Here is a 19,972-nt window from a genome sequence, read left to right on the forward strand (position 1 = left end):
GAGACACTCTTAAGTTGCCTGCAGTCTAATTTAAGAATGTTGAAGAGAGTGGAAGCCTGATGAGCTTGCTTCCTGTCTGGACTAAAATTGGGATGTTATGACTCAAAGGAACAAGTGCTCAAAATGCATCAGAAATGACATCGTATAGGGTTGGGGTGGCATTATTTAAGTAAAATGTTTACTGAGTCAAGATGGGGAGCCTAACTTGCCTGTTACATCTTTAGAGTTTTCTCTCTCACTTAAAAAAACAGTAGTCTCTGTTAGATCTTGAATTTTCTGGAATTGGCTTGTTATTTTAAAAATATTTGATTGGACCTAATATTGTCATGAGGGACTCACAGGGCTTAGAGGGTTCTTAGTGGTAGGGTGGCTGGCTGACATCCTTGACACTCTGCCAGAGAAGAAGCGGGGGCTGGAACTCTTTTATTCCAGGCAGGGGTGGCACATGCCTTTAATCCCAACAGTGGAGAGGCAGAGGACGGATCTTGAAGTCCGAGGACAGCCTGGTCTACAGAGTGAGTTCCAGGCCAGCCAGGGCTACACAGAGAAACCCTCAAACAAACAAACAAAAATGAAAGGAAGTCTTTTGTCTCTATGAATAGATGATATACCTGTATCCCTCTTCTTAGATGTTTTAAAGTGGATTCTGGGAAACTAAAATTACACACAATTCATCATACCGTTTACACATTTTAACACAAAAACGTGGAGTAGTCCGGGCATTAACCGAACTCCAAAATAAACTTTGAAATGACAGAAGCACTTGCTACCCCTCATAAAATCGAGAGCTTTACAGAGGGGTTCAATTAAGGAAAATTAATATTAATGCATCGTCTCTTTTTGTTGTGGTGCTAAGGATTGAACCCACAGCCTCTGTACATGCTGGCCCAGTGGTCCACCACTGAGCCCTGACAGTGCTGTACCAAAAGAGGAAGTTAGTCTATAAAGTTAGACTTTAAGATGGCTACATGTTATCACACTTGCCTCAGTTGACTGAAAAAAAAAAAAAAAAAAGGAGGAGGAGGAGGAGGAGGATATAGTCAGGCAGTAGTGCGTGGCACATGCCTTTAATGCCATCTCTTGGGAGGCAGAAGCAGGAAGATCTCAGAACAGCCAGGGTTACACAAAGAAACCCTGTCTCAAAAAAAAAATAAAAAAAAGCCAGGTGTGGTTGTGGACACCTGTACTCCGGTAGGGAGTAGCAGGTGGATCTCTGTGAGTTCAGGGCCAGCCTGGTCTACAAAGCTAGTCTAGGACAGCCAAGGCTACACAGAGAAACCCTGTCTCAAAAAGGGGAGAGGAGGGAACCAAGGCAGATGAGGGATTATGAAGAGTAAAATGTAAGACAGGACAGACAGGTGATAAACCAGTTAACTCAGTGTGTGTGTGTGTGTGTGTGTGTGTGTGTGTGTGTGTGTGTGTGGCGGGGGGTCTTTTGTCTTCAGTGCATTTTTTGCTATACATCCAGAGTGGAATATTACTTTGCCCTGGGAGCCAAATTAGCACCATCCAGGCCAAGTTCCAGGTGTGGCTGGCCAGAGGGAGCTGTGTCATACGAGGGTTCCTTAACCTAAATTTCCTCTCTGCTGCTTTACTCCCCTCTGTGAGGGCAGAGTGACATCACAGAGGTCACCCTTGCCAGGTCCCTGCTTTCTGGGTAACCAGCCACCGCCCCGCCCTCATTGTCAGCCTTTGCCTTGTAGGTGTCAGGGTCCAAATACAGTCTCTCAATGGCGAGCACTTGCACATCCGGGAATTCCATCGGGTCAAGGTGGGAGACATTGCAACTGGCATCAGCGGCCAGGTAAGGAAGCAGGTGGCCCTTAGGGACAGAGTTCTTCAGTAGGAAGACTTTTAAATTAGTAGTAGAACTGGCATCCTGGGGAAGAGTGGCCCAAGACTTAGCCATCCTCCAGCTCTCGGGGCAGGACAGGGAGCGGGTGCTGAGGATCTCTGGACCCACACTTGGGCTAGGAAGGACTCGCCAGGTCCTCTAGAATGGACAGGCAGTGCTCCCTGCCTGCTGCCTGTTTGACAGAAGATGTCTCCTAGCATGTTTGGGGACCATCAGCTTGACACCCTAGCTGGGTTCTTACCCCATGCCACCACTGGTTTGCTGTACTCACAGATCCCAGCCCCCGCCTTCAGCTTGGTGACCAAAGACGGACTGCCTGTTCGCTATGACATGGAGGTGCCAGACTCGGGCATCGACCTGCAGTGCACCCTGGCCCCCGATGGCAGCTTTGCCTGGAGCTGGAGGGTCAAGCATGGCCAGCTGGAGAACCGGCCCTAGCCCCGTCCACCGTCACCACCTCCTCTCTGGCCACAGCAGGCTGCCTTTGAATCTCAGTATGCGGAGCTGCCCTGATGCCAGCTGAGTCCGCTCAGGGAGTCCCTGGTTCAGCACCAAGCCCAGGGCTTGCCTCACGAGTGCTGCTGGCCCCTGGCGGGAGGAAGACAGGGGTCTCATCCCCCGGGAAAAGCACCAGCGCTGGTGGTGATGCTCCAAGCAAGGGAGCCAGAGCCACAGGATCAGTCAGCACTTGCCAGCAGTTGGGGAGCAGCTTCTAGTCACAAAGAGCAGGTAGCCCTAGGAAGGCAGGAGAGTGTCTAAGGGTTCCCGCCCAGTTCAGACAAGGGCAAGGCAGCAGGCCCCCCTCCCCCCGTTGTCTAGCCTCCCTGGCCATTGACTAGTGTGAGATGGAGAGAGCAGGAAGGACACTAGCTCCTTGGTGGAATGCACCACACTTGCAGGTTATTCCCGAGTTGAGCTGAGAAGTGATTCTCAGACCTCAAGTTTGTGGCTGCTGGATACGGCTCCTCCTCAGAGAGTGAGGCCTCACTGAGGCCTACCCTCCGGCTAGCTGGCACTCTAATCCCTCATCTGTGAAAATGAAGGATGACCCGAGACCCACCTGATGGGAACGGTCCGTGAACGATAGATGCTAAAGAAAGCCACAGATGGTAAAGAAAGCCACTTACCCTCCAGGGCAATCGGTCAAAATCCAGCTTGCCAGCTTCGTGGTGGCAAGATACTGCCAGCAGCACTTTGCACTCTGACGACCTCAAAAGCACTTTCCTGGCTCCCTTCCAGCAGAGCACTGGCTCTTCGGGGACACAAGCAGGCCAGGGGATGGGGAAGGGACTGTCTTGACCCATCTTGACCCACCCCAAGCTTCTTTCGGAGTTAAGATGAGCACCCCTACCCGCACTGTCCTAGCCAGAGCTTCTCCCGGTGGGACTTGGGAACAGCTGCTTAGGACTCATATAGCATTAAGTTAACTGTGAATCATTGTGGGGAGGGGCACAGAGAGCCCCTCCTCTGGAGAAACTCACCCCCCACCCCCACCCCAGCCAGCCAGGATAGCTTCTGCCCAGCTATTGGCAAGGGGTTAGGCTGCTCCTGGCCCTTGTGAAGAACTGCGGCCACGGTGCTGCATTTGGGGTGTGCTGAGCACTGCAAGCAATAAAGTTTGGAACGATGCCGGGTGTGTGCAGGCTGTGGTGTCTCCTCTTTTACCTGACTGCTTGCTGTACTCCACTGTTGGGGGGGTCCTTCAAGTCTCCCCATTGTTGGGGGCAAGGCCTCAAGGACTCAGACCTTCCACTCTGCAGGCTGCCCATCTCCTATAGCAGCTGGGGCATCCCTAGCCAAAGTCTTGGGCTGAGAGGAGGAGGCCAAGACGCAAAGGAGCCCAGCAGCATCAGAACAGGAGCAGCTTGCATGACGCAGAGCTGCCATCCACCCTCGCCTGTCCTGAGGCCTGGCAGCCAGAGGACCTACCTGGTGCCAGTTTGAACACCGGCATGAGTTGGTGATGACTTCCCCAGCATGACTTCCTTGATCATGGAACAGAGGACAGAGGTGCACTGTCTGATACGGCTCCAGGCCCTAAAAAGAGCTGAATACTGCTGCACACTTGTAATCCAGCCTTGAGCTACATGAAGAATGTGAGGCCAGCCTTGGCTACATGGGACTTCATCTCAAAAGAAAAAAATAATTGGGGGGTGGGGCCTTGAGACAGGGTCTCAACTATGTAGCTCTGACTGTCGTGAAACTCAGTATGTGGACAAGGCTGGCCTCAAACTCACAGAAATCCTCCTGTTTTGCCTCCCCATTGCTGGAATTTATTTACCATGTCCAGGGTTTATTTACCATGTCCAGCTGAGGGGGAAGGGGTGGGGGATGAAGCCAGCTGAAATAATTCTGGGTAGAGGGGCCTAACACTAGACCTGACCACCTTAATTCCCTCCCAGGAGTCACACGGTGGAAGGCGATGACCACTTCCCTGTGACGTCCACACACTGGGCATGATAGGCAAATGTCCACACACAGATAATAAATGTAATTGTAAACAATTGTAAGGTCACCCTGGGAAGCTATGCACGCCTGTGCGTGCTGACATTTGTACAGCTTGGATTACGATTCAACCATCCTTGAAGGAATATTGGACGCGGGCGCGCACACACACACACACGATGCAGCGGCTTTGTGGCCAGGGCCTGTCCTTACCGAGGGCTGCTGTCCATATACCTGGCCTGCTTCGGAGTAGCCAGCTCCCCCCCCCAACACACCCCGGTCTTGATCCGGGGGACTCTGGCTGCTGGACCTCCAAGCCTCGGCTGCTCCCACCCACATCCTTAGCGTGAACCTTCAAGTTTCCTGTCTGCCAGATCCCTGGCCGGAACGTCACAGAAGCCGCAGCATCACAGGCGCCAGCGCCCCCATCACCTGCAGCGTGCCTCCACCCGGCTAGCCAAAGAGCGCACTGGAGGCGGAGGGGCAGCAGCCACCAGCCCGCTCCCCGCCTCCGGGACAGAGCCTCCGTCAGCATGGGGGTGACAGGTAGGAGCCGGCGGGCGAGCGGTGGGCGGAGCCAGAGGTGGCGAGGTGGAGGCCGAGAAAGGGAAAAAGAACGGTGACCCAGAGTTGGCCTGGCGAGTGGAAAGGAACGCTGACCCCAGTGAACCCCCTCGGGGTGCGTTTGGTTACTGCTGCAGGCCCGCGCTCGGCAAAAACTGGGCCTGGATCGGTCCGGGGTCTTAATGAACTGAGCGCAACGGGCCTCCCCTCGAGGCTGCGCGAGCGCACGCCTGGCAGAGCGAGGTTAGGAATTTAATGTCTTGGCGAAGGCGAAGGCGAAGGCGGTCGCCCAGTCCACCTTGTGAGTTATTCTGAAGATCAGAGGCCCAAAGCGTCCCGCAGAGGGTCTAGGGTGGTGTCAGCGGGAGACCACGTGCTCAGGTGTGTGAGTCGGGGGCTTCCGGAAGAGCAGTGAGGTCTAGAAGGCCTCGCTTGATTGTTCAGGCCTGGTGTCATCACAGTGGGAAGCCAAGAGGGCGCAGTGCGTGGTTTTAAAGATAGTGAGATTTAAGGTCCCTTCCAGGAAAAACGTGCGGTCATGGTGCAGGGATGAGTCTTGTCCCCCTCTCTCCTCAGCCCCTGAATACAGTGACTGAGAGCATTTCCCTCTCAGCTTTATCAGAGCAAAAAAAAATACCCCTAACTCAAGGGTACTGAAGAGTTTATTTGCTGATGAAAAAAAAAAAAAAAAAATCAATGCTCCCCACCAGGATGTCTCAGAGCAGCCACAGACCTATCAATTTAACTTTTCTTTAAAAAAAAAAAGAAAAAAGAAAAAAGTGCCAAGCAGTTAATAGTGCATGCCTTTAATCTGGAGCACTCCGGAAGCAGGCGGATCTCTCTGAGGTTCAAGGCCAGCCTGGTCTATACAGCTCGAGTTCCAGAACAGCCAAGGCTACACAGAGAAACCCTGTCTGGAAAAACTAAAAGGAAAAAAAAAGTTCTAGGTTAAAAAGGAATCGGAATTTTAAAGACAACCATCATTAGTGACTGCTGCCAGAACGAGTTTCTTGCTCTTGTAAGTTACTGGGTTTGCAAACTATTTCTTCCTCGTAATAAGTTACCGGGATTCCTCCCATCAGCCTCCAGCTTCTCCATATACAGACACCCATACACGTGCAAACATGCATATGCAGACGGGTGCATAAAAGTGAGAATAAAACGAGTTTGTGAATCAATGACCGCAGCAGCGGGATCTGCCAGCATTCGGTGAGCCTCTCCGAGCCGGTGACACCCGTCCATCTAAGGGAAATTCTTACTTGTTTCTTCTCCCGCTTTTGTTCTTTCTAGACTTCCCCTTCTAGATTCTGTAGATGTCCTGGGTGGAGGAGAGAGCTGTTAGGACATTGCAAGCAGGAGAAACAAGAGCTCAGCCCCCAGAACCCATGTAAAAAGACAGGCACGGCAGTAGGGCCTTAAACTCTCAATGCCAAGAAGGCAGGCAGGAGGGTCCCTGAGACCCCCAGCTGGCCTGATGAGACAGTGAGAGACCCTGCCTCAAAAGACAAGCGGGAGACCCCTGAGCAAGGACACGCAAGGCTGACCTCTAGCCCCATGCACACCCGTGCACGTGTGTGAAAGAAGAGAGGATTCCTTATGGAGTCTTCTCTCACTATGGCTTGGTATTCGGGGTCCAATCTTTCTTGTTTTCCAGTGCTATTTGCCCAAAAGCTTCCTTCTATAACTCTTTTTCATAGCATCTTGGGTTTTTCGATAGGATACATTTTTAGTATCGCCCTTGAATCACTGAAAATGACTGGCTTCTCTTTTAGGTAGTATTCTTCTGTTTCTCAAGTTACCCTTGGTGTACCGGAATCGATTCTCATCTGCATATTGACAGTTTTGTCAAATCTCGGGTGGCCCTCAGATGCCCCTGAAATCATTTCAGAAGCTCGTTGGGATCCCTTCAACTCTAGGTCTCGCTGCCTAGCCAGTGTCACTGAAGGGTGGTAAGATAGGAGCCAGGGGCACCATGGGAACGTCGGCCTCTTCGGATGCCTTACCCAGGATGGGAAGAGCACCCTCAACCCCTGAGCCCTCCCTTTATACCTTGCAATGCTGAGCTGCCCACGGAACTCGCCTGGACAGATGGGCTCGGCATCATGTGCGGCCTTTGATCTTTCTCCGTGGCGTCTGCCTCCATTCCATCAGATAACTATTCCTCCAGTCTTGTGCCTTCCACATTCTGGAAGCAAAAAGAGCTCTCCGGTGTGCTGTTCTCCTTGCTTAGTTAGTCATTACGAATTAATATTCATATATCCCCCTCTCTCTCTCTCTCTCTCTCTCTCTCTCTCTCTCTCATTCTCTGTGGATTAAACAGGGGAGACTTCCAAATGTTTGGCAGATTCTGTACCAGTGAGCAATATCTCAGCCCTGTCTTATATCTAAGCTCCATTTTGAATAACTGGTCATAAGGAGGAAATGACAACATACTGTTAAGGGTTCCCTCACTATCAGCAGATTGGTATGTTATCCTATTACATTTGAAGCTAAACAATGATAAGTTAAAGTTGCATGGTCAAAGCCTCAAAGCAGTGGTTCTCAACCTTCCTAATGCTGCAACCCTTTAATACAGCTCCTCATGTTGCAGTGACCCCAACCATAAAATTATTTTCGTTACTTCATAACTGTAATTTTGCTACTGTTGTGAGTGTAATATAAATCCCTGTGTTTTCCAATGGTCTTTGGTGACCCCTGTGAAAAGGTCATTCGACCCCCAAAAGGGGTCATGATCCACAGGTTGAGAACCACTGCCTTAAAGAAACTGAAAATAGCAAGCCAGCTGTGAAAATCTAGCGGACACATACAAATACATAACCTAAAGGGGGCTTGAAAAAAATCGAAATGACACATGTAAGCAAATGACAGAACAATCCATTTAAACACCAAAGGCAGATGTCACGTAGCTCCCTTCTAAAACAAGTGCTTAGCATGGGGAAGAGCCTTGCTCTGGCTCTGTCTCCAGCACTCCCTGCCCCCAACCCCAGTCACTTCCAAACAGCAGAGATTATATGAGTATACAGAAAAATGGTGCTTGGGCAAGGGACAGAGCTGGGTTGATGGAGTGCTTGCCTGACATGCAAGGCTCTAGCTTCAATCTCCAGGATGGGGAGATTGAAAAGGTGAGACTATATGCTGCCCATACACTTTTAAGGGACTGGAGAGATGGCTCAGAGGTTAAGAACATTGGCTTTTCTTCCAAAGGTCCTGGGTTCAATTCCCAGCAACCACATGGTGGCTCACAACTATCTATAATGAGATCTGGTGCGCAGGCAGGCAACACATTCAGGCAGAATGTGATATAAATAATAAATACATCTTTTAAAATACACTTTAAATATAAAAATACAAAAATATGATGATGACGACGATAATAATTGGAAGCTAAGTATAGTGATGAATGCCTTTAATCCCAACATTCAGCAGGCAAAGGGAAGAAAATTGTACTGAATTTGAGGCCAGCCTGGTCTACAATAGTGAGACCCTGTCCTAAAATGATGAGAATAATAATAATATTTTTTAAAAATCAACTGAGCAAAGTAGAAAAGGAAACTTCAACCTGATAAACTACCTCCAGCATCATAAAGATGGAATGTGAATTTTCCAAGAACACGGGGGTGGGTGGGTGTGTGTAATGAAGCAAGGCTGTCCACCCTTGATCCACAAGTATGGTGATTATTCCCAGGGCAAAAAAGGGAAGAAACAAAAGACGCTGGGCATGGAAGGAAGAAGCAAACTCGTCTTGATCCGCACTCGTTCTTTTCTATGTGTGAATCCAGTGGGTTCTCCGAGCAAAGGCTGTCACAACTGATGGGTTTTTCAGCACAGCTGCAGGAGGTGAAATGGTATCCATTACCATTACCAGACTCTTAACAGCAACTGGACGCTGAAAACACCTCACGCGTCACAGACGGCTGCTGGACTTTCCACCAAGTCAAGCCACAAGTCCCAGGCTGAGTCAAAAACGTCGGACGTCACCTTCCAGCCCCCACTGTGCTTACCAAATCGTAACTCACACTCTATCCGTACCCAGTTGCAGCTTAGGGAAGGGTTGAAGTTGTGATGATGTCCAGGAAAACTGCCAAGTGACCAAGGAAGGCTCTATGGTTAGGTAGAGGGGGCAGCGGGTGGGCGGGGAGCGGGGGGGGGTTCCGGCGCAGATTGAATGGAGCTGAAGCTGGAGAAGGAAGATGGATGAAGAAAGCCGGGACGGCCTGTGGGTCTAGGAAGCAGAGCAGGCCTTCCTGTCGGTGGAATGTCTCTCGGAGCCTCACTGCACAGCTAACCTAAGATCCTCAGTCCAGGCTAAAGTAGAAATGTGCCTGAACCCTTAGCCTAGGACCAGGCATACAGGGATCACCCCTACCATCCCCAGGGAGAAGCCACAGTACGCTCTCATGCTTGATACAATCCGGGGAGCAATTCTCAGCCGAGAATCGAGGAACACTTCCTGCTCTGCCCTGGGCTCATGGGAACCCACTTTGCACACTGCATGAAAGCCAAGATCCCTCACCATCAATGCTTGTCGCTCCCTGGGGAGCAGAGACTGAGACAACCTGGTGCCCCACCTCTAGTGGGTAAAGGGCAGTTTCTGTAGGAGAGGACAGAAAGCCTCCTGGCATTCTCCTTGCTCCAGGATGTCCCCAGAAACTCCACCTCCTAGGACTTCAAGGAGTGATTCAAGGTCACCACGCAGAAGTGAGGCCCTGAGCACAGGCCTTGGCCTGGGTCCGTGGCAGGCGACCAGAAAGGGCTCAGGAAGCAGCAGGGGTGAAGAAGTTGGAGTGGGGAAGTTGTTCAGGGGTGGGATGGGTCCTGTGGAGGATGGCAGCGCTGAAGGTGAAGGGAATTCTGAAGCCTGAATTCAAGTCCTTGACTTAGCAACCACCAGCTGTGGAAAGCCTCTAGCACTGCATGTGCTGCCAATGAGGTCCGCAGTCCTGGGGGCATTCACGCTTGTGGAAGAGGCAATAGGTCCAAGAGATGGGAATGAGGCCAAGATGGCAAGCAAAGGGTAGTAGACAGGACTGGTGGCCCTGGCAAGGGGATGAAGAGGGGAGGGGTAAGGGGAGGGACGATGGAGGGTGGGCTGGAGGGGAGGGGAAGAGGGGCAGAAGAAAGTGGCAGCAGCCCAGGGACTACTCCCACCCCAACGCTCCCTGTCCTTTCCTTTTTTTCTCCCCGCCAGATGTCAGTGCATTCCCCTGCTGTGGCAAGAGTTCAGTGGACATTGTGGAAAGAACGTGAGGACTGGCTCCCGCCAGCACAGGGCCTCTCCCCTCCCCCCTCCCCCACCCCGAAAAGCCCTAGGCTCTCAGCCCCTCCCTCAAACACCGTGCACTACCACCCAACTGGGATCTCCTCCTCTTTAGCTCCTTTTCAGAAATCTCCTCAGGGCCAGTGTCCAGACAAACGGCTGGGGATGCCTACACCCCACACACATACACCCACCCCCGAACACACACATGCCCCCCCCCCGCCTGCCTTCAGCGGCCAACCCTAGCGGAGGGCCACGGGAGAGCACATGGAGGCAAGGAGGCCTTGCTGGGGGCAGATAGAGCTGTCTGAGGTGGGGAATGACGGGAGCCTGAAGAGGGGACAGGAGCAACTAGAGTAGGGGATGAGGAGTGAAGGGGCCCTGCATTTCTCCCGTGGTGTCTCGTATCTGGCAGTGGGTAGATGAGCAATGGGCTTAATCTGGACCTTCCCGGGGCAGGGAGCCATTTTCTGGGCATGATGCCCTTAATAAGAATGAAGATTCCCAGGTCCCTCCTCCAACCAAATGGAGTTGAAGATCGGGTTGACAAGCCCTCCGGAAACTCGGGGAATCTTAAGAATGCCACCAGCTCAGGAGCACAGTTCCTAGGGCACAGCTCGAGAGCCTGAGATCAGATGTCCAGCACCCACGTGAAACCCTGACTGTGCTAACACTGTAACCCTAGAGCTGGGAGATGGAAGCAGGAAGACCCCCGGGGCTCACTGGCCAGGCACTCTAGCAGATCGGTGAACTCCACACTCAGAGACAGATCCTGTCTTTAAAACGTGAGGTGGAAAATAACTAAGGCAGACACCTAAGGTCAACCTCTGGTGTGTGTGTGTGTGTGTGTGTGTGTGTGTGTGTGCGTGCGCGCACACACACACAAATACACACTCCAGAGTTCCTAATAGAACAGGCACGGGGGACTACAGATCTTCTTGCCAGTCCCCCGTACAAGGCCAAAGCTTCGAGGGCCCTAGAGATCCTTCCCGACAATCCTTCCCATGAATCTGTCACCCATTTGGATTCCTTCTGCCTCAGGAATGACTACTACCACACCCATGGAAAAGCAGAGGAGGAAGAACCAGAGGTGAGAGCGTCACACCTCCTGCAGAGGTAGCAGGCAAGAGGGCAGGGTCTTTCTGTTTGGCCATTCTGGGACTGTAGTACCAGAGCACATACGCACCTTCAACGCCTGCCTGCATGGCCTTGCCTGTCCCGGCCAGGTCTCCAAGAAGAAGCGTGAGGAGACAAGGAATGGGTAGGGTGCCACACAGGAGCAGGACAGAGGCCTAGGGTCGGGGGAGGCCTGGGGGAGGGAGGGGTGTCCAGCTCGTGTTGTCTCACTTTCACCTGAAACCTTTTAGCTGGAAGCAGAATTGCCAAAGCAGGACCCCCTACCCAAAGCGCACCCAGACCCAGACCTAGGCCCGGTACCACAGCTGGAGGAGATGGAGCCAGCGGTATCCTCTGCACCTACGTCTAAGGCCAAAGGGGACTGCGTCACTGAAAGCCCAGAGCAGCAGAACTACAGGCTCGAACCCCTCAAGTCCTATGAGAAAGATCGGAAAGAGTGGTCACCCACAAACAGGACCTGGACCCTTAGTACAAACTCAAGCAAAAGGGAGGAAGGGCAGGTGTCGGACGAGTTTCGTTCCATCCGTGTGCAGACCTCCAAGCACCTTTTCTGGTCAAACAAGCTCATCCAGGCCTCAGAGCACAGCCTACAGCGCGCCTTAGAAAAACACAAAAGCTCCCGGGAAAAGAAGTCTGTGACCATATCCCAGGCCCTCACAGACAGCGCCCCCCGGCCAGCAAGCCCCCACATGTCTTATACCAGCCTGCCCACAGCCATGGGCCTGGCAGATCTGATCAATTTTGCGTCTTCCCTGGCTGTGGCCTCCTCCAGCAACGTGGAGACACCCAACCTAGAGAATATGATCAAAGTTACCTCTGAGAAGTCTCAGAATACCTCTCTAGAGCTTTGCCAGCCTGTCCAGGCCATCGAGTTTGCCCAGGCTACCCAGATCAGCCAGATATCCTCGGAGAAACCAAATAAATCACCCAAAGACACAAGTCACAACTCTTGGACTCAGGAGACCAGGAATGTCTCTTACCTAGATATTAGCAAGAATGGGCTCAAGAAGGCTACCATCCAAGGGGAAGTGAAGTTTGTCCAGGCATCAAGCACATCCCCTCCGTTTCAGGGAGCCAAAGAAGAGTAAGTGATGTTCCCCTGCTGCCCTTGCACAGGGGCCTGCACTAGCATGTGGGGTGGACTCACATAGCCAGGTGGGGTGTCAAACAGTGGCATGGATGGGGGAGGGGCTGGGCAGGGGACCCAGGCAAGCTTAGTTGAGGGCCCAACCTCAGTGACCTCACAAAGGCTGCTACAAACAAGATTCCGGTGTCCTGAGCTACACCAGCAAAGCCAGGGCCGGAGGAGGTCTGGGGATCATGGAGGGTGAGCTCCCCAGGGCGAGGACGGAAACCTGGGTTCAAAAGGGGCAGGGCCTCGGGGGGCAGACATGCTTCACCGCCGTCTGCCCCCTGAGAGAGTGGCGGTCACATTCCTAGGGCACAAGACACCTCCGTGAAGGAGCGTGAGCATGAGCGAGCCCTTGGCCTCTGGTGATATGTAGACACAGAACAGAATGCCAGCTGCCCCCGCAGGTGCAGTGGGAGAGTCCCTGTACCCTAACGCCCTAGTGACACTGTCTCTTTTGTGTTGCAGCTCGATGCCAAGAACCAAGAAAGGGAATCCATTATTGCTGAAAATCCATTTTAAGCTGTCATCCCCCCACCCTCAGAGAAATAACTAGACAAAAACATTAAAGCCTCCAGTGCTGGCCCCGGTGTAGAGTTTTTGTTTTGTTTTGTTTTGTTTTAGGTGCTGAGATCAAGGCCAGGGCCCTGGGCATATTTAGGCTAGTGTTTTACAACTGAGCTATCTTCAGCCCTTGGGTTTTTGAGATAGTGTCTCATTTAGCCCAGACTGGCCTCAAACCCTTGGTCTGCCTACCTCAGGCTTCTGAGTGCTGACGTTACAAGTACGCACCACCCTGCTTGGGCTCTGGCTCAGGCCTGGGGGGACCACTGCCTCCTAGCCACTGAGCACACCTGGCTGCTCTCAAATTTTTTTAAGATTTTATTATTACTATTATTATTATTATTATTATTATTATTATTAATACAATGCTTTGTCTGCATGTACACCTGCACGCCAGAAGAGGGCACCAGATCTCATTATAGATGGTTGTGAGCTACCATGTGGTTGCTGGAAATTGAACTCAGGACCTCAGGGAGAGCAACCAGTGCTCTTAACCTCTGAGCCCCCTGGAAGCAATTTTTTAGGGGTGACACCTCCATTTTTTTTTTTTAGCTTCTGTGCCCCAGAAGTTCCAGCATCATTCCCAGCCCTCTGAGTGGTTCCACTTTACTCCCACCTACCAGACCACTAGGCCACATTGAAACACTCCATATGAGTGAAAGCCCCATCCCAATCTTCAGTTTCTTAGGCTTAAAGGGACATACAGGCATCCTGTGAGGATGTGGCTTCCCTGGAGGTGGGGCTGAGCAGATGAGAAGGTAAACCCAAAGGGAAGCCTTCCTATAGCCAGTGGGGAGACCTGGGAAGAATGTTGTTTGAAGGCTTGAAGGAAAGAAAAGCTGAGGTGGATAGACTGATCTTTCAGGAGGCCACAGCCTCCAGCAAGAAGTAACTCCAAAGGTAGGGAGACCCTGCCTTGTACCCACACCAGCCTGGCACTGGCATAACACCATGCCCATAGACAGGAAACACAGTCCACAAGTGCAGGGCACACACACACCTCAGGACCAATGACAGGGGTAAAACAGTCACCCAGAGGCACACCTCCACTTTGTCTGGGGTCAGGCTTCAGAGGCCCAGAAGAGAGAAATGAGTGCTCTGCTTTTGGCAAAGGCCAGGAGGCTGTGAAGGAGGGAATTTGTGTCTAAAGAAAGAGGAGGGGCCCGCCTGGTCCACAGCCAACTGTGTGTGTGACATGGAGAGGTGGGGGTGGGGACATCTTGCTCTGAGCCCATGCTAGCTTCCAGGCTTGTGGCCACCTCTCTACCCTGGCCTCCCAAGCGCTGGTGTTACAGACACTGGCATTCTTTGTTTTTGTTTTTGTAGGATTTTCTTTATGTTGCCCTGGCTAGACTGCCTCAGACTCAGTGATGCTCTTGCCTCAGCCTCCTGAGTGCTGGGATTACAGGTGGAGGCTTACACTGCCCCATCAGCTTCTGCTGTTGTCATCGGTTGAGACAGGGTCTCCTGACTACCTCTTGCCTTTGCCTAATGAGTGCCAGGATTAAAGGCATGCGTCATGGCATGGCTTCTTTTTTTCTTTTTCTCTTTGTATTCTGGAGACAGGGTTTCTTTGTGTAGCTTTGAGTGCCCTGGACCCCCTCAGTAGACCAGGCTGGCTTTGAATTCACAGAGATCTCCTGCCTCTACTGGGATTACAGGCATGTGCCACCTCGAACCTGGCTTTGGCTTCTTTTTTCTTTTTGATACTGGACACAGCTGTGTAGCTCAGGCTGGCCTTGAACTCTCAAGGGTCCTGCCTTGGTCTGCAGAGTGCTGTGGTTGTAAGAGATGCATGCCACCACACCCAGCCTCTTGAACAGGATCTCAGGCTCCCTGCCAAGAAAAAGGCCCATCAAGACCCTAGTAAGAAGCTGACAAGGGGAGCGGCTAGGGACAGAGATGTGGGATGAGGAAGCAGGGAAGCAGGCCGGAAGGCGAAGGAACGGGAATCTGGAACGGGGACAAAGAGAAGATGCAGAAATGGCTGTCTGGAAGGGTCATTCAGTTCCTAGGATTCCTCTTTTAGGAGTTTACTGTTTTGATGGGATTTTTTTTTAAAGTAAATTCTGTTTTTTTAACCAGAGGTGCTAGCACACAGCCATCACCCCAACACTCAGGAGGTGTCAGCTGCTGGAATTTGAACCCAGCAGTCAATGCCCTTAAGCTACTGAGCTGGTTCTCAGAGCCCATTTTTGTTATCTTAGTTCTACTTACTTGAGATGTAATTTGGGCTTCTTTCTCTAGTTTCTTGGAGTAGAAAGTCTATTGGTTTTAAATATTTCCTTTTCTAAAACATGCATCTGATGCTACAAATGTCTCTGTAAGCAGCTTTTTTATCCCACAATTTTGAATTAGTTGATTTTCATTTTTGTTTAGATTGAGGTTGCTTCTTTGATCCATGCTTTGTTTCGAGACCGGTTCTCATACAGCCCAGGCGGGTTTCACACTCACTCTAGAGCTGAGGATGACCTTCAACTCTCTCGAGCCTTTCTGCTTTTGCTTCCCAAGTGCCGGGATTACTGACATGCACCACCACGCCTGGCATTACCTTGTTGTTTTAATGATGTGCTTCCTCTTCTCTTCCTCCTGACAAGGCCTTATTATGTAGCTCCAGATAGCCCTGAACTCAGACTCCTCCTGCCCCAGTCTCCAGAGGTCTGGAATTATGAGTATAGATCACTATACCTGCCTCCCTGTTGTTTAAAAGTCTATCCTTTCTTTCTTTGTGTTTTTTGTCTGGTTTTGGTTTTGGAGACAAGGTTTCTCTGTATAGCCTTGTGTCCTGGACTCACTCTGTAGACCAGGCTGGCCTCGAACTCACAGAGACCCGCCTGCCCTACAGGCGTGTGCCACTGTGCCTGGCAAAGGTGTATTATTTCATCTCTAAGAATTTAAAGATCCTTCTGCTTATCTATTACTGGTTTCTCCTTTCGCTCATTGGTGACCTGAGAGTAGACACTGTTTGTTTTTGTTTTTGTTTTGTTTTTTGTTAATATTATGGTTTCATAGAATGTCTTAAAGTGAAGTTAGTGGGTTTATATTGGACAGGACCACCCACCCCAACCGCACCCTCCCAGCCCTGGCTTTGGGATTCTGTGGCTCCTCTTTGTAGACCTCTGCCATCCTAACTCAGCATCCAGAGTGCAATAAATGCCTAAAGGGAGAGATAGAGACTTGGGAAGAAGAAAGCAGCAGGTGCCTCAGCAGGAAGCAGTCAGCCTTTCAGAGAGGGCTTGCCCCTATTGTGCCAAAAACCACCACACCACCACAGGGCCAGCCTGGGGGCAGCCTCAGAGCCTGTGACTCTGCCTTTCAGGCAGCAGAGGCCAGAAGACCAAGAGACCCCCATCTACACAGAGAAGGTACAGGCCACTAGACTGAAGGAGGGTCCTTTTTTGTCACTTGAGTGCGGGTTCAAACCCTGTGCCCACTACAGAAGCCCTTTCTTATAGGGCTATGGATTCAGCCTGGCTTGAGGATCCTGGGAGGAGGAGGTGGACCTGCTCCCTCACAGTCCCGGTCCCCTAAGGCCTCCTGGAGTCTCTGCTCTCCAGTTGACTGGGCTGTCCTCCCTTCCCCCTGCCTCCAAGGCCTCCACAGAAGCCTGGGAATCTCCTCACAAGACATTCATATGAGGAGCAGGCTGGCAGGGGGCACAAAGGGAGGGCGCTGCGCCAGCCAGAGCCCCCAACAGCCACGCCCACAAAGGAGGACCGGACCACACTGAAGGGAAAAGAATTCAAGGGCGATGGAGCCACCAATCCACACTGGTCAGGCCCAGATGCCAGGCCTCAGAGGTGAGGGTAGAAAAGGGTGGTCAGGTCTGGGGGGAGGGGGACTGGTTTGGGGGCAAGGCCTGCCTGGCCCTGGAATCTTTGCAACAGGTACTATATACATCCAACTTCTTCCACTGGTCCAGTGTGACCGATGACAGCCTGCTACCCCTGACATCCCGGCAGCTGGCAGGTAAGCACCTGAGGTCCAGGAGTAAAGAGGGAAATCAGGGGATGCTTGGGACAGAATTACAATTACCTGCCCTGAGGTTAACTTATGTATGACCCTGGCAATCTCCCCTCCACGCCAGGCTAATCTTCTCTATAGCTCAAGGGCTCACTGATGTGCCCCCCAAAAATGGGGGTGGGGGCATGGGTATTTGTGTGTGTGTGGGTGGGTGTGGGTGTCTGTCTGTGAAGGAAATAAGAATAAAAAACTAAATGTATTGATGGATAGTTAGACGGAGGTATTTGAATGGATAGGAGGGGATAAAAAGAAAAAAGAGGTAATTAGAAAAAAATTTTTTCAGGGTCTGGCCTGAGGGGTGGGAAGACTCATTGTCCCAGAACCCTGATGTTGACAGGGACTCAGCAAAGAAGAACCTTTTCTACATCAAAACTCTGAGTGCTCCCAAGCACCACAGAGCCAGGCTCACATTTGATCTTGGATGTGGTTTTTTTTTGTTTGTTTGGTTGGTTGATTGGTTGGTTGGTTTTTAATATTTCTAATTTTAATTGGGGGGTGGGGAGAGTACAGTGCCCACAGGAGCCAAGGGCCTCAGATCCCCCTGGAGCTGGAGTTACTGTAAGCCACTGGACATGTCACTCCAGCTCTCTTCGAAAAGACTAAGTGTTCGTGTGTGTGTGTGTGTGTGTGTGTGTGTGTGTGTGTGTATTGTGCAAGCACACATGTAACCATGAATCCTGGCACTCACGTGAAGGGCAGAGAACAGCTCCTGGGAATCAGGTGTCTTGATCACATGGGTCCTGTGGATCAAACTCCGGTCTTCAGGTTTGGCAGCAAGCACTTCCCCGTGGAGGCCATCTCTCTGGCCTCCAGACATGGACTGTGAATGTTTCTTTGTGCAAAAATGTCCAAAGCGCAGCCACTGTGTCGCTGCTGCCCGTTATTTTGGAAGTTATAACGAGTTAGTCCAAACCACCAGTCCACTGCAGCTGCAGCGGGGAGGAGGAAAGTCCCAAGGCTGCCACGGGGCAGTTCTCAACTTGCTGATGGGCCCCTCTCCACCCTCAGCCTTCCAGGATGTCTTCAAACTGTTCAGCTGCAGCCCCACAGGCACCGTGGACATGCACAGCATGAAAATGGCCCTTCGCCACGTGGGGATGCAGCTGGGCCCACAGGAGATGTGTGAGGCCCTTCGGCTGGCGGACTTAGATGGTGGGTGCCTTCTTGTCTTCTCCTCAGGAGTGCTACCTCAATCTACAAAACCCTTGGCCTGGTTCCAGTTTGTTTGTTTGTTTGTTTGTTTGTTTGTTTAAGTTCCCTCTTCCAGGAAGCTAGCTTAAGTTAGCACCTCTATCAATCCTCACCCCCAGGGCAAGAGCTGTTTCTCTCCACACTGGCATCCTTTGGTTGTTAAGCGATCTCAGTAATTTATGGGGTAACCTATTTTTAAATAGGATAAATGGTTTAGGGGAAGGTTACGAGGATGGAGGAAATCCCAAATAATTCTCGTGTGTATTTAAAACCCTAAAGTATTAGCTACAGGACAAACCTTCCAAATAGGGCAACTACCCACTGCCTCCTGTCTTCCCAGGTGATGGAATCGTAAGCTTCAAAGACTTCCTAGGTGTCCTCACTGACAACCACCGCCTGGCTCAGTGCATGGGTGAGCAGCGGTTAAGTTGGTGGGGGAAGGGGGGGGCGGGGAAGGGGATCGGGGGAGGGGAGGGGATCTGGAATGACGACGCTGCTCCTCACTCTTGCCTATGTTTGCCGTACTCAGTCCACATGAAGAACAGTCGGAGCTATGAGCCCCAGGGCCTGCAGACCCTGTTCCTCGAGGTGCTGTTCAAGCTGCTGAGTCAGGGCTTTGTGCCGTTCAGATCAAGGCAAGAGATGATCAGGTGGGCACAACCACCCCCAACTCCCAGGCACGAGATTCGGAGGTCAGAACTCAAGGCTTGAGGGAGTCCCGTGACGTCCCCATCCCTAGTGAACGCCCTGACTTCCGAGTCCATTTACTGGGCCCCAGGTTATCCCTTAGCCAAAGACAAGTCGCCTCCGGTCCCGCACGGCTCTTCCCCACCGGTAAGATGGAGGAGAGCGAACGGCGGCGTCTGAGCCCACTGTCCCACTTTTCTCCCTCCCCCCACCAAGCTACTATTTCAAGAAGCAGCGGGCTCTGCGGCTGAGCATGTGCGGTAATCGCCGGGCTCGCGGCCAGGGTAGGCCTGCGCGCGCGCACACGGGCCTCACCTTCTTCTGCCAGGCGGCGCGCCTCGGCGGCCTCTCCAGCTCGCAACTGGCGCTCTCCCTGCACACACTGTACCGAGCGGGTGCGCCCCCAGCCGGCCCGCGGGAGACGGGGGCCGAGGGGCGGGGCGGGACCCCGCAGGAGGGGGGGATGCTCGGGGTCGTCCGCTGCCCAGCCCCGCCGCCGCCGCCGCCGCCGCCTGCTCCCGCGGGGCCCCTCCCAGTACTGTCCCCGCCTCTCTCTCCTCTGGGATCCCGCCCCAGGTGGGCGCAGCCCCTACGCTCAGATTCCCAGCCTGACCGGGCGCCCGAGGCCAGAACACAGGATTTCGAACCGAGCCCTAGGCTCCGACGTCCGCCTCCCCAAGCCCGAAAAGCCAGGCCGCCCGAAACTCCCTCCCAGCCTGTGGCCACTCGGCAAAGGTGAGAATCGGCAGGCTCTTAAGGACGAGGCAGATGGGGCGGAGGCGGCACGGCAGATGGGGTGTGATTGGCCGGCAGCGGGAGCTAGGGTACAGCGAGGACTGAGCCGGAAGAAGTGGGGACCACAGGGGCTGCAGGATAGCGCCCGGGTGTTGCCGATGGCGCCCCGCGTCCCTAACGGTTGCCCCCTCCATCTTCCCCAGGTCCCCTCCGCCCTCCCGCTGGACTAGTGAGCCAGCCGGTGGAGCAAATGCGCCCCCAGAAGCTGTCTCCTTCCCCGACAACTCTAGTGCAGAGGCACCCCAACTCCCCTTCGCCAGCCTATTTCCAGAGATCTGCTATGAAGAGCTTGTACAAATAAAGCGCTTGCTGAGCGAAACTGCCT

General features: G+C 52.4%; 3 protein-coding genes across 6 annotated transcripts in view; all 3 read left to right on the forward strand.

The window, feature by feature from the left end:
• Nucleotides 1-3,497, forward strand: part of Map3k14 (mitogen-activated protein kinase kinase kinase 14) — a 47,856-nt gene extending 44,359 nt beyond the window's left edge. For all 3 annotated transcript variants that reach the window (XM_021631935.2, XM_021631936.2, XM_060386593.1), the window contains exons 15-16: nt 1,704-1,804; nt 2,129-3,497. In XM_021631935.2, the coding sequence (XP_021487610.1) occupies nt 1,704-1,804; nt 2,129-2,293 (266 nt within the window). In that variant the 3' untranslated portion in view covers nt 2,294-3,497. The remainder of the gene's footprint in view (nt 1-1,703; nt 1,805-2,128) is intronic.
• Nucleotides 3,498-3,555: 58 nt separating this feature from the next.
• Spata32 (spermatogenesis associated 32) lies at nt 3,556-12,978 on the forward strand. Of its 2 annotated transcripts, XM_060386594.1 has the most exons (5): nt 3,556-4,846; nt 10,053-10,107; nt 11,163-11,211; nt 11,489-12,342; nt 12,856-12,978. In XM_060386594.1, exons 1-5 carry the CDS (start codon nt 4,834-4,836, stop codon nt 12,941-12,943), a joined length of 1,059 nt encoding a protein of 352 aa, XP_060242577.1. In that variant the 5' UTR covers nt 3,556-4,833; the 3' UTR covers nt 12,944-12,978. The 2 variants fall into 2 exon arrangements, with proteins under 2 accessions (XP_060242577.1, XP_060242578.1); XM_060386595.1 differs by lacking the exon at nt 10,053-10,107 and having other exon boundaries at nt 3,562-4,846.
• Nucleotides 12,979-16,512: 3,534 nt separating this feature from the next.
• On the forward strand, nt 16,513-19,966 carry LOC110545632 (spermatogenesis-associated protein 21-like; the record flags this gene model as incomplete). The annotated part of the gene is made up of 8 exons (XM_060388314.1): nt 16,513-16,751; nt 16,874-16,920; nt 17,983-18,126; nt 18,506-18,577; nt 18,695-18,815; nt 19,069-19,136; nt 19,429-19,587; nt 19,791-19,966. Coding segments are annotated over 8 exons (1,008 nt in total), but the record flags the coding sequence as incomplete, so codon positions are not given.
• Nucleotides 19,967-19,972: the final 6 nt, after the last annotated feature.

This window comes from Meriones unguiculatus, chromosome 7 (genome assembly GCF_030254825.1).
Source record: "Meriones unguiculatus strain TT.TT164.6M chromosome 7, Bangor_MerUng_6.1, whole genome shotgun sequence".
NCBI lineage: Eukaryota > Metazoa > Chordata > Mammalia > Rodentia > Muridae > Meriones > Meriones unguiculatus.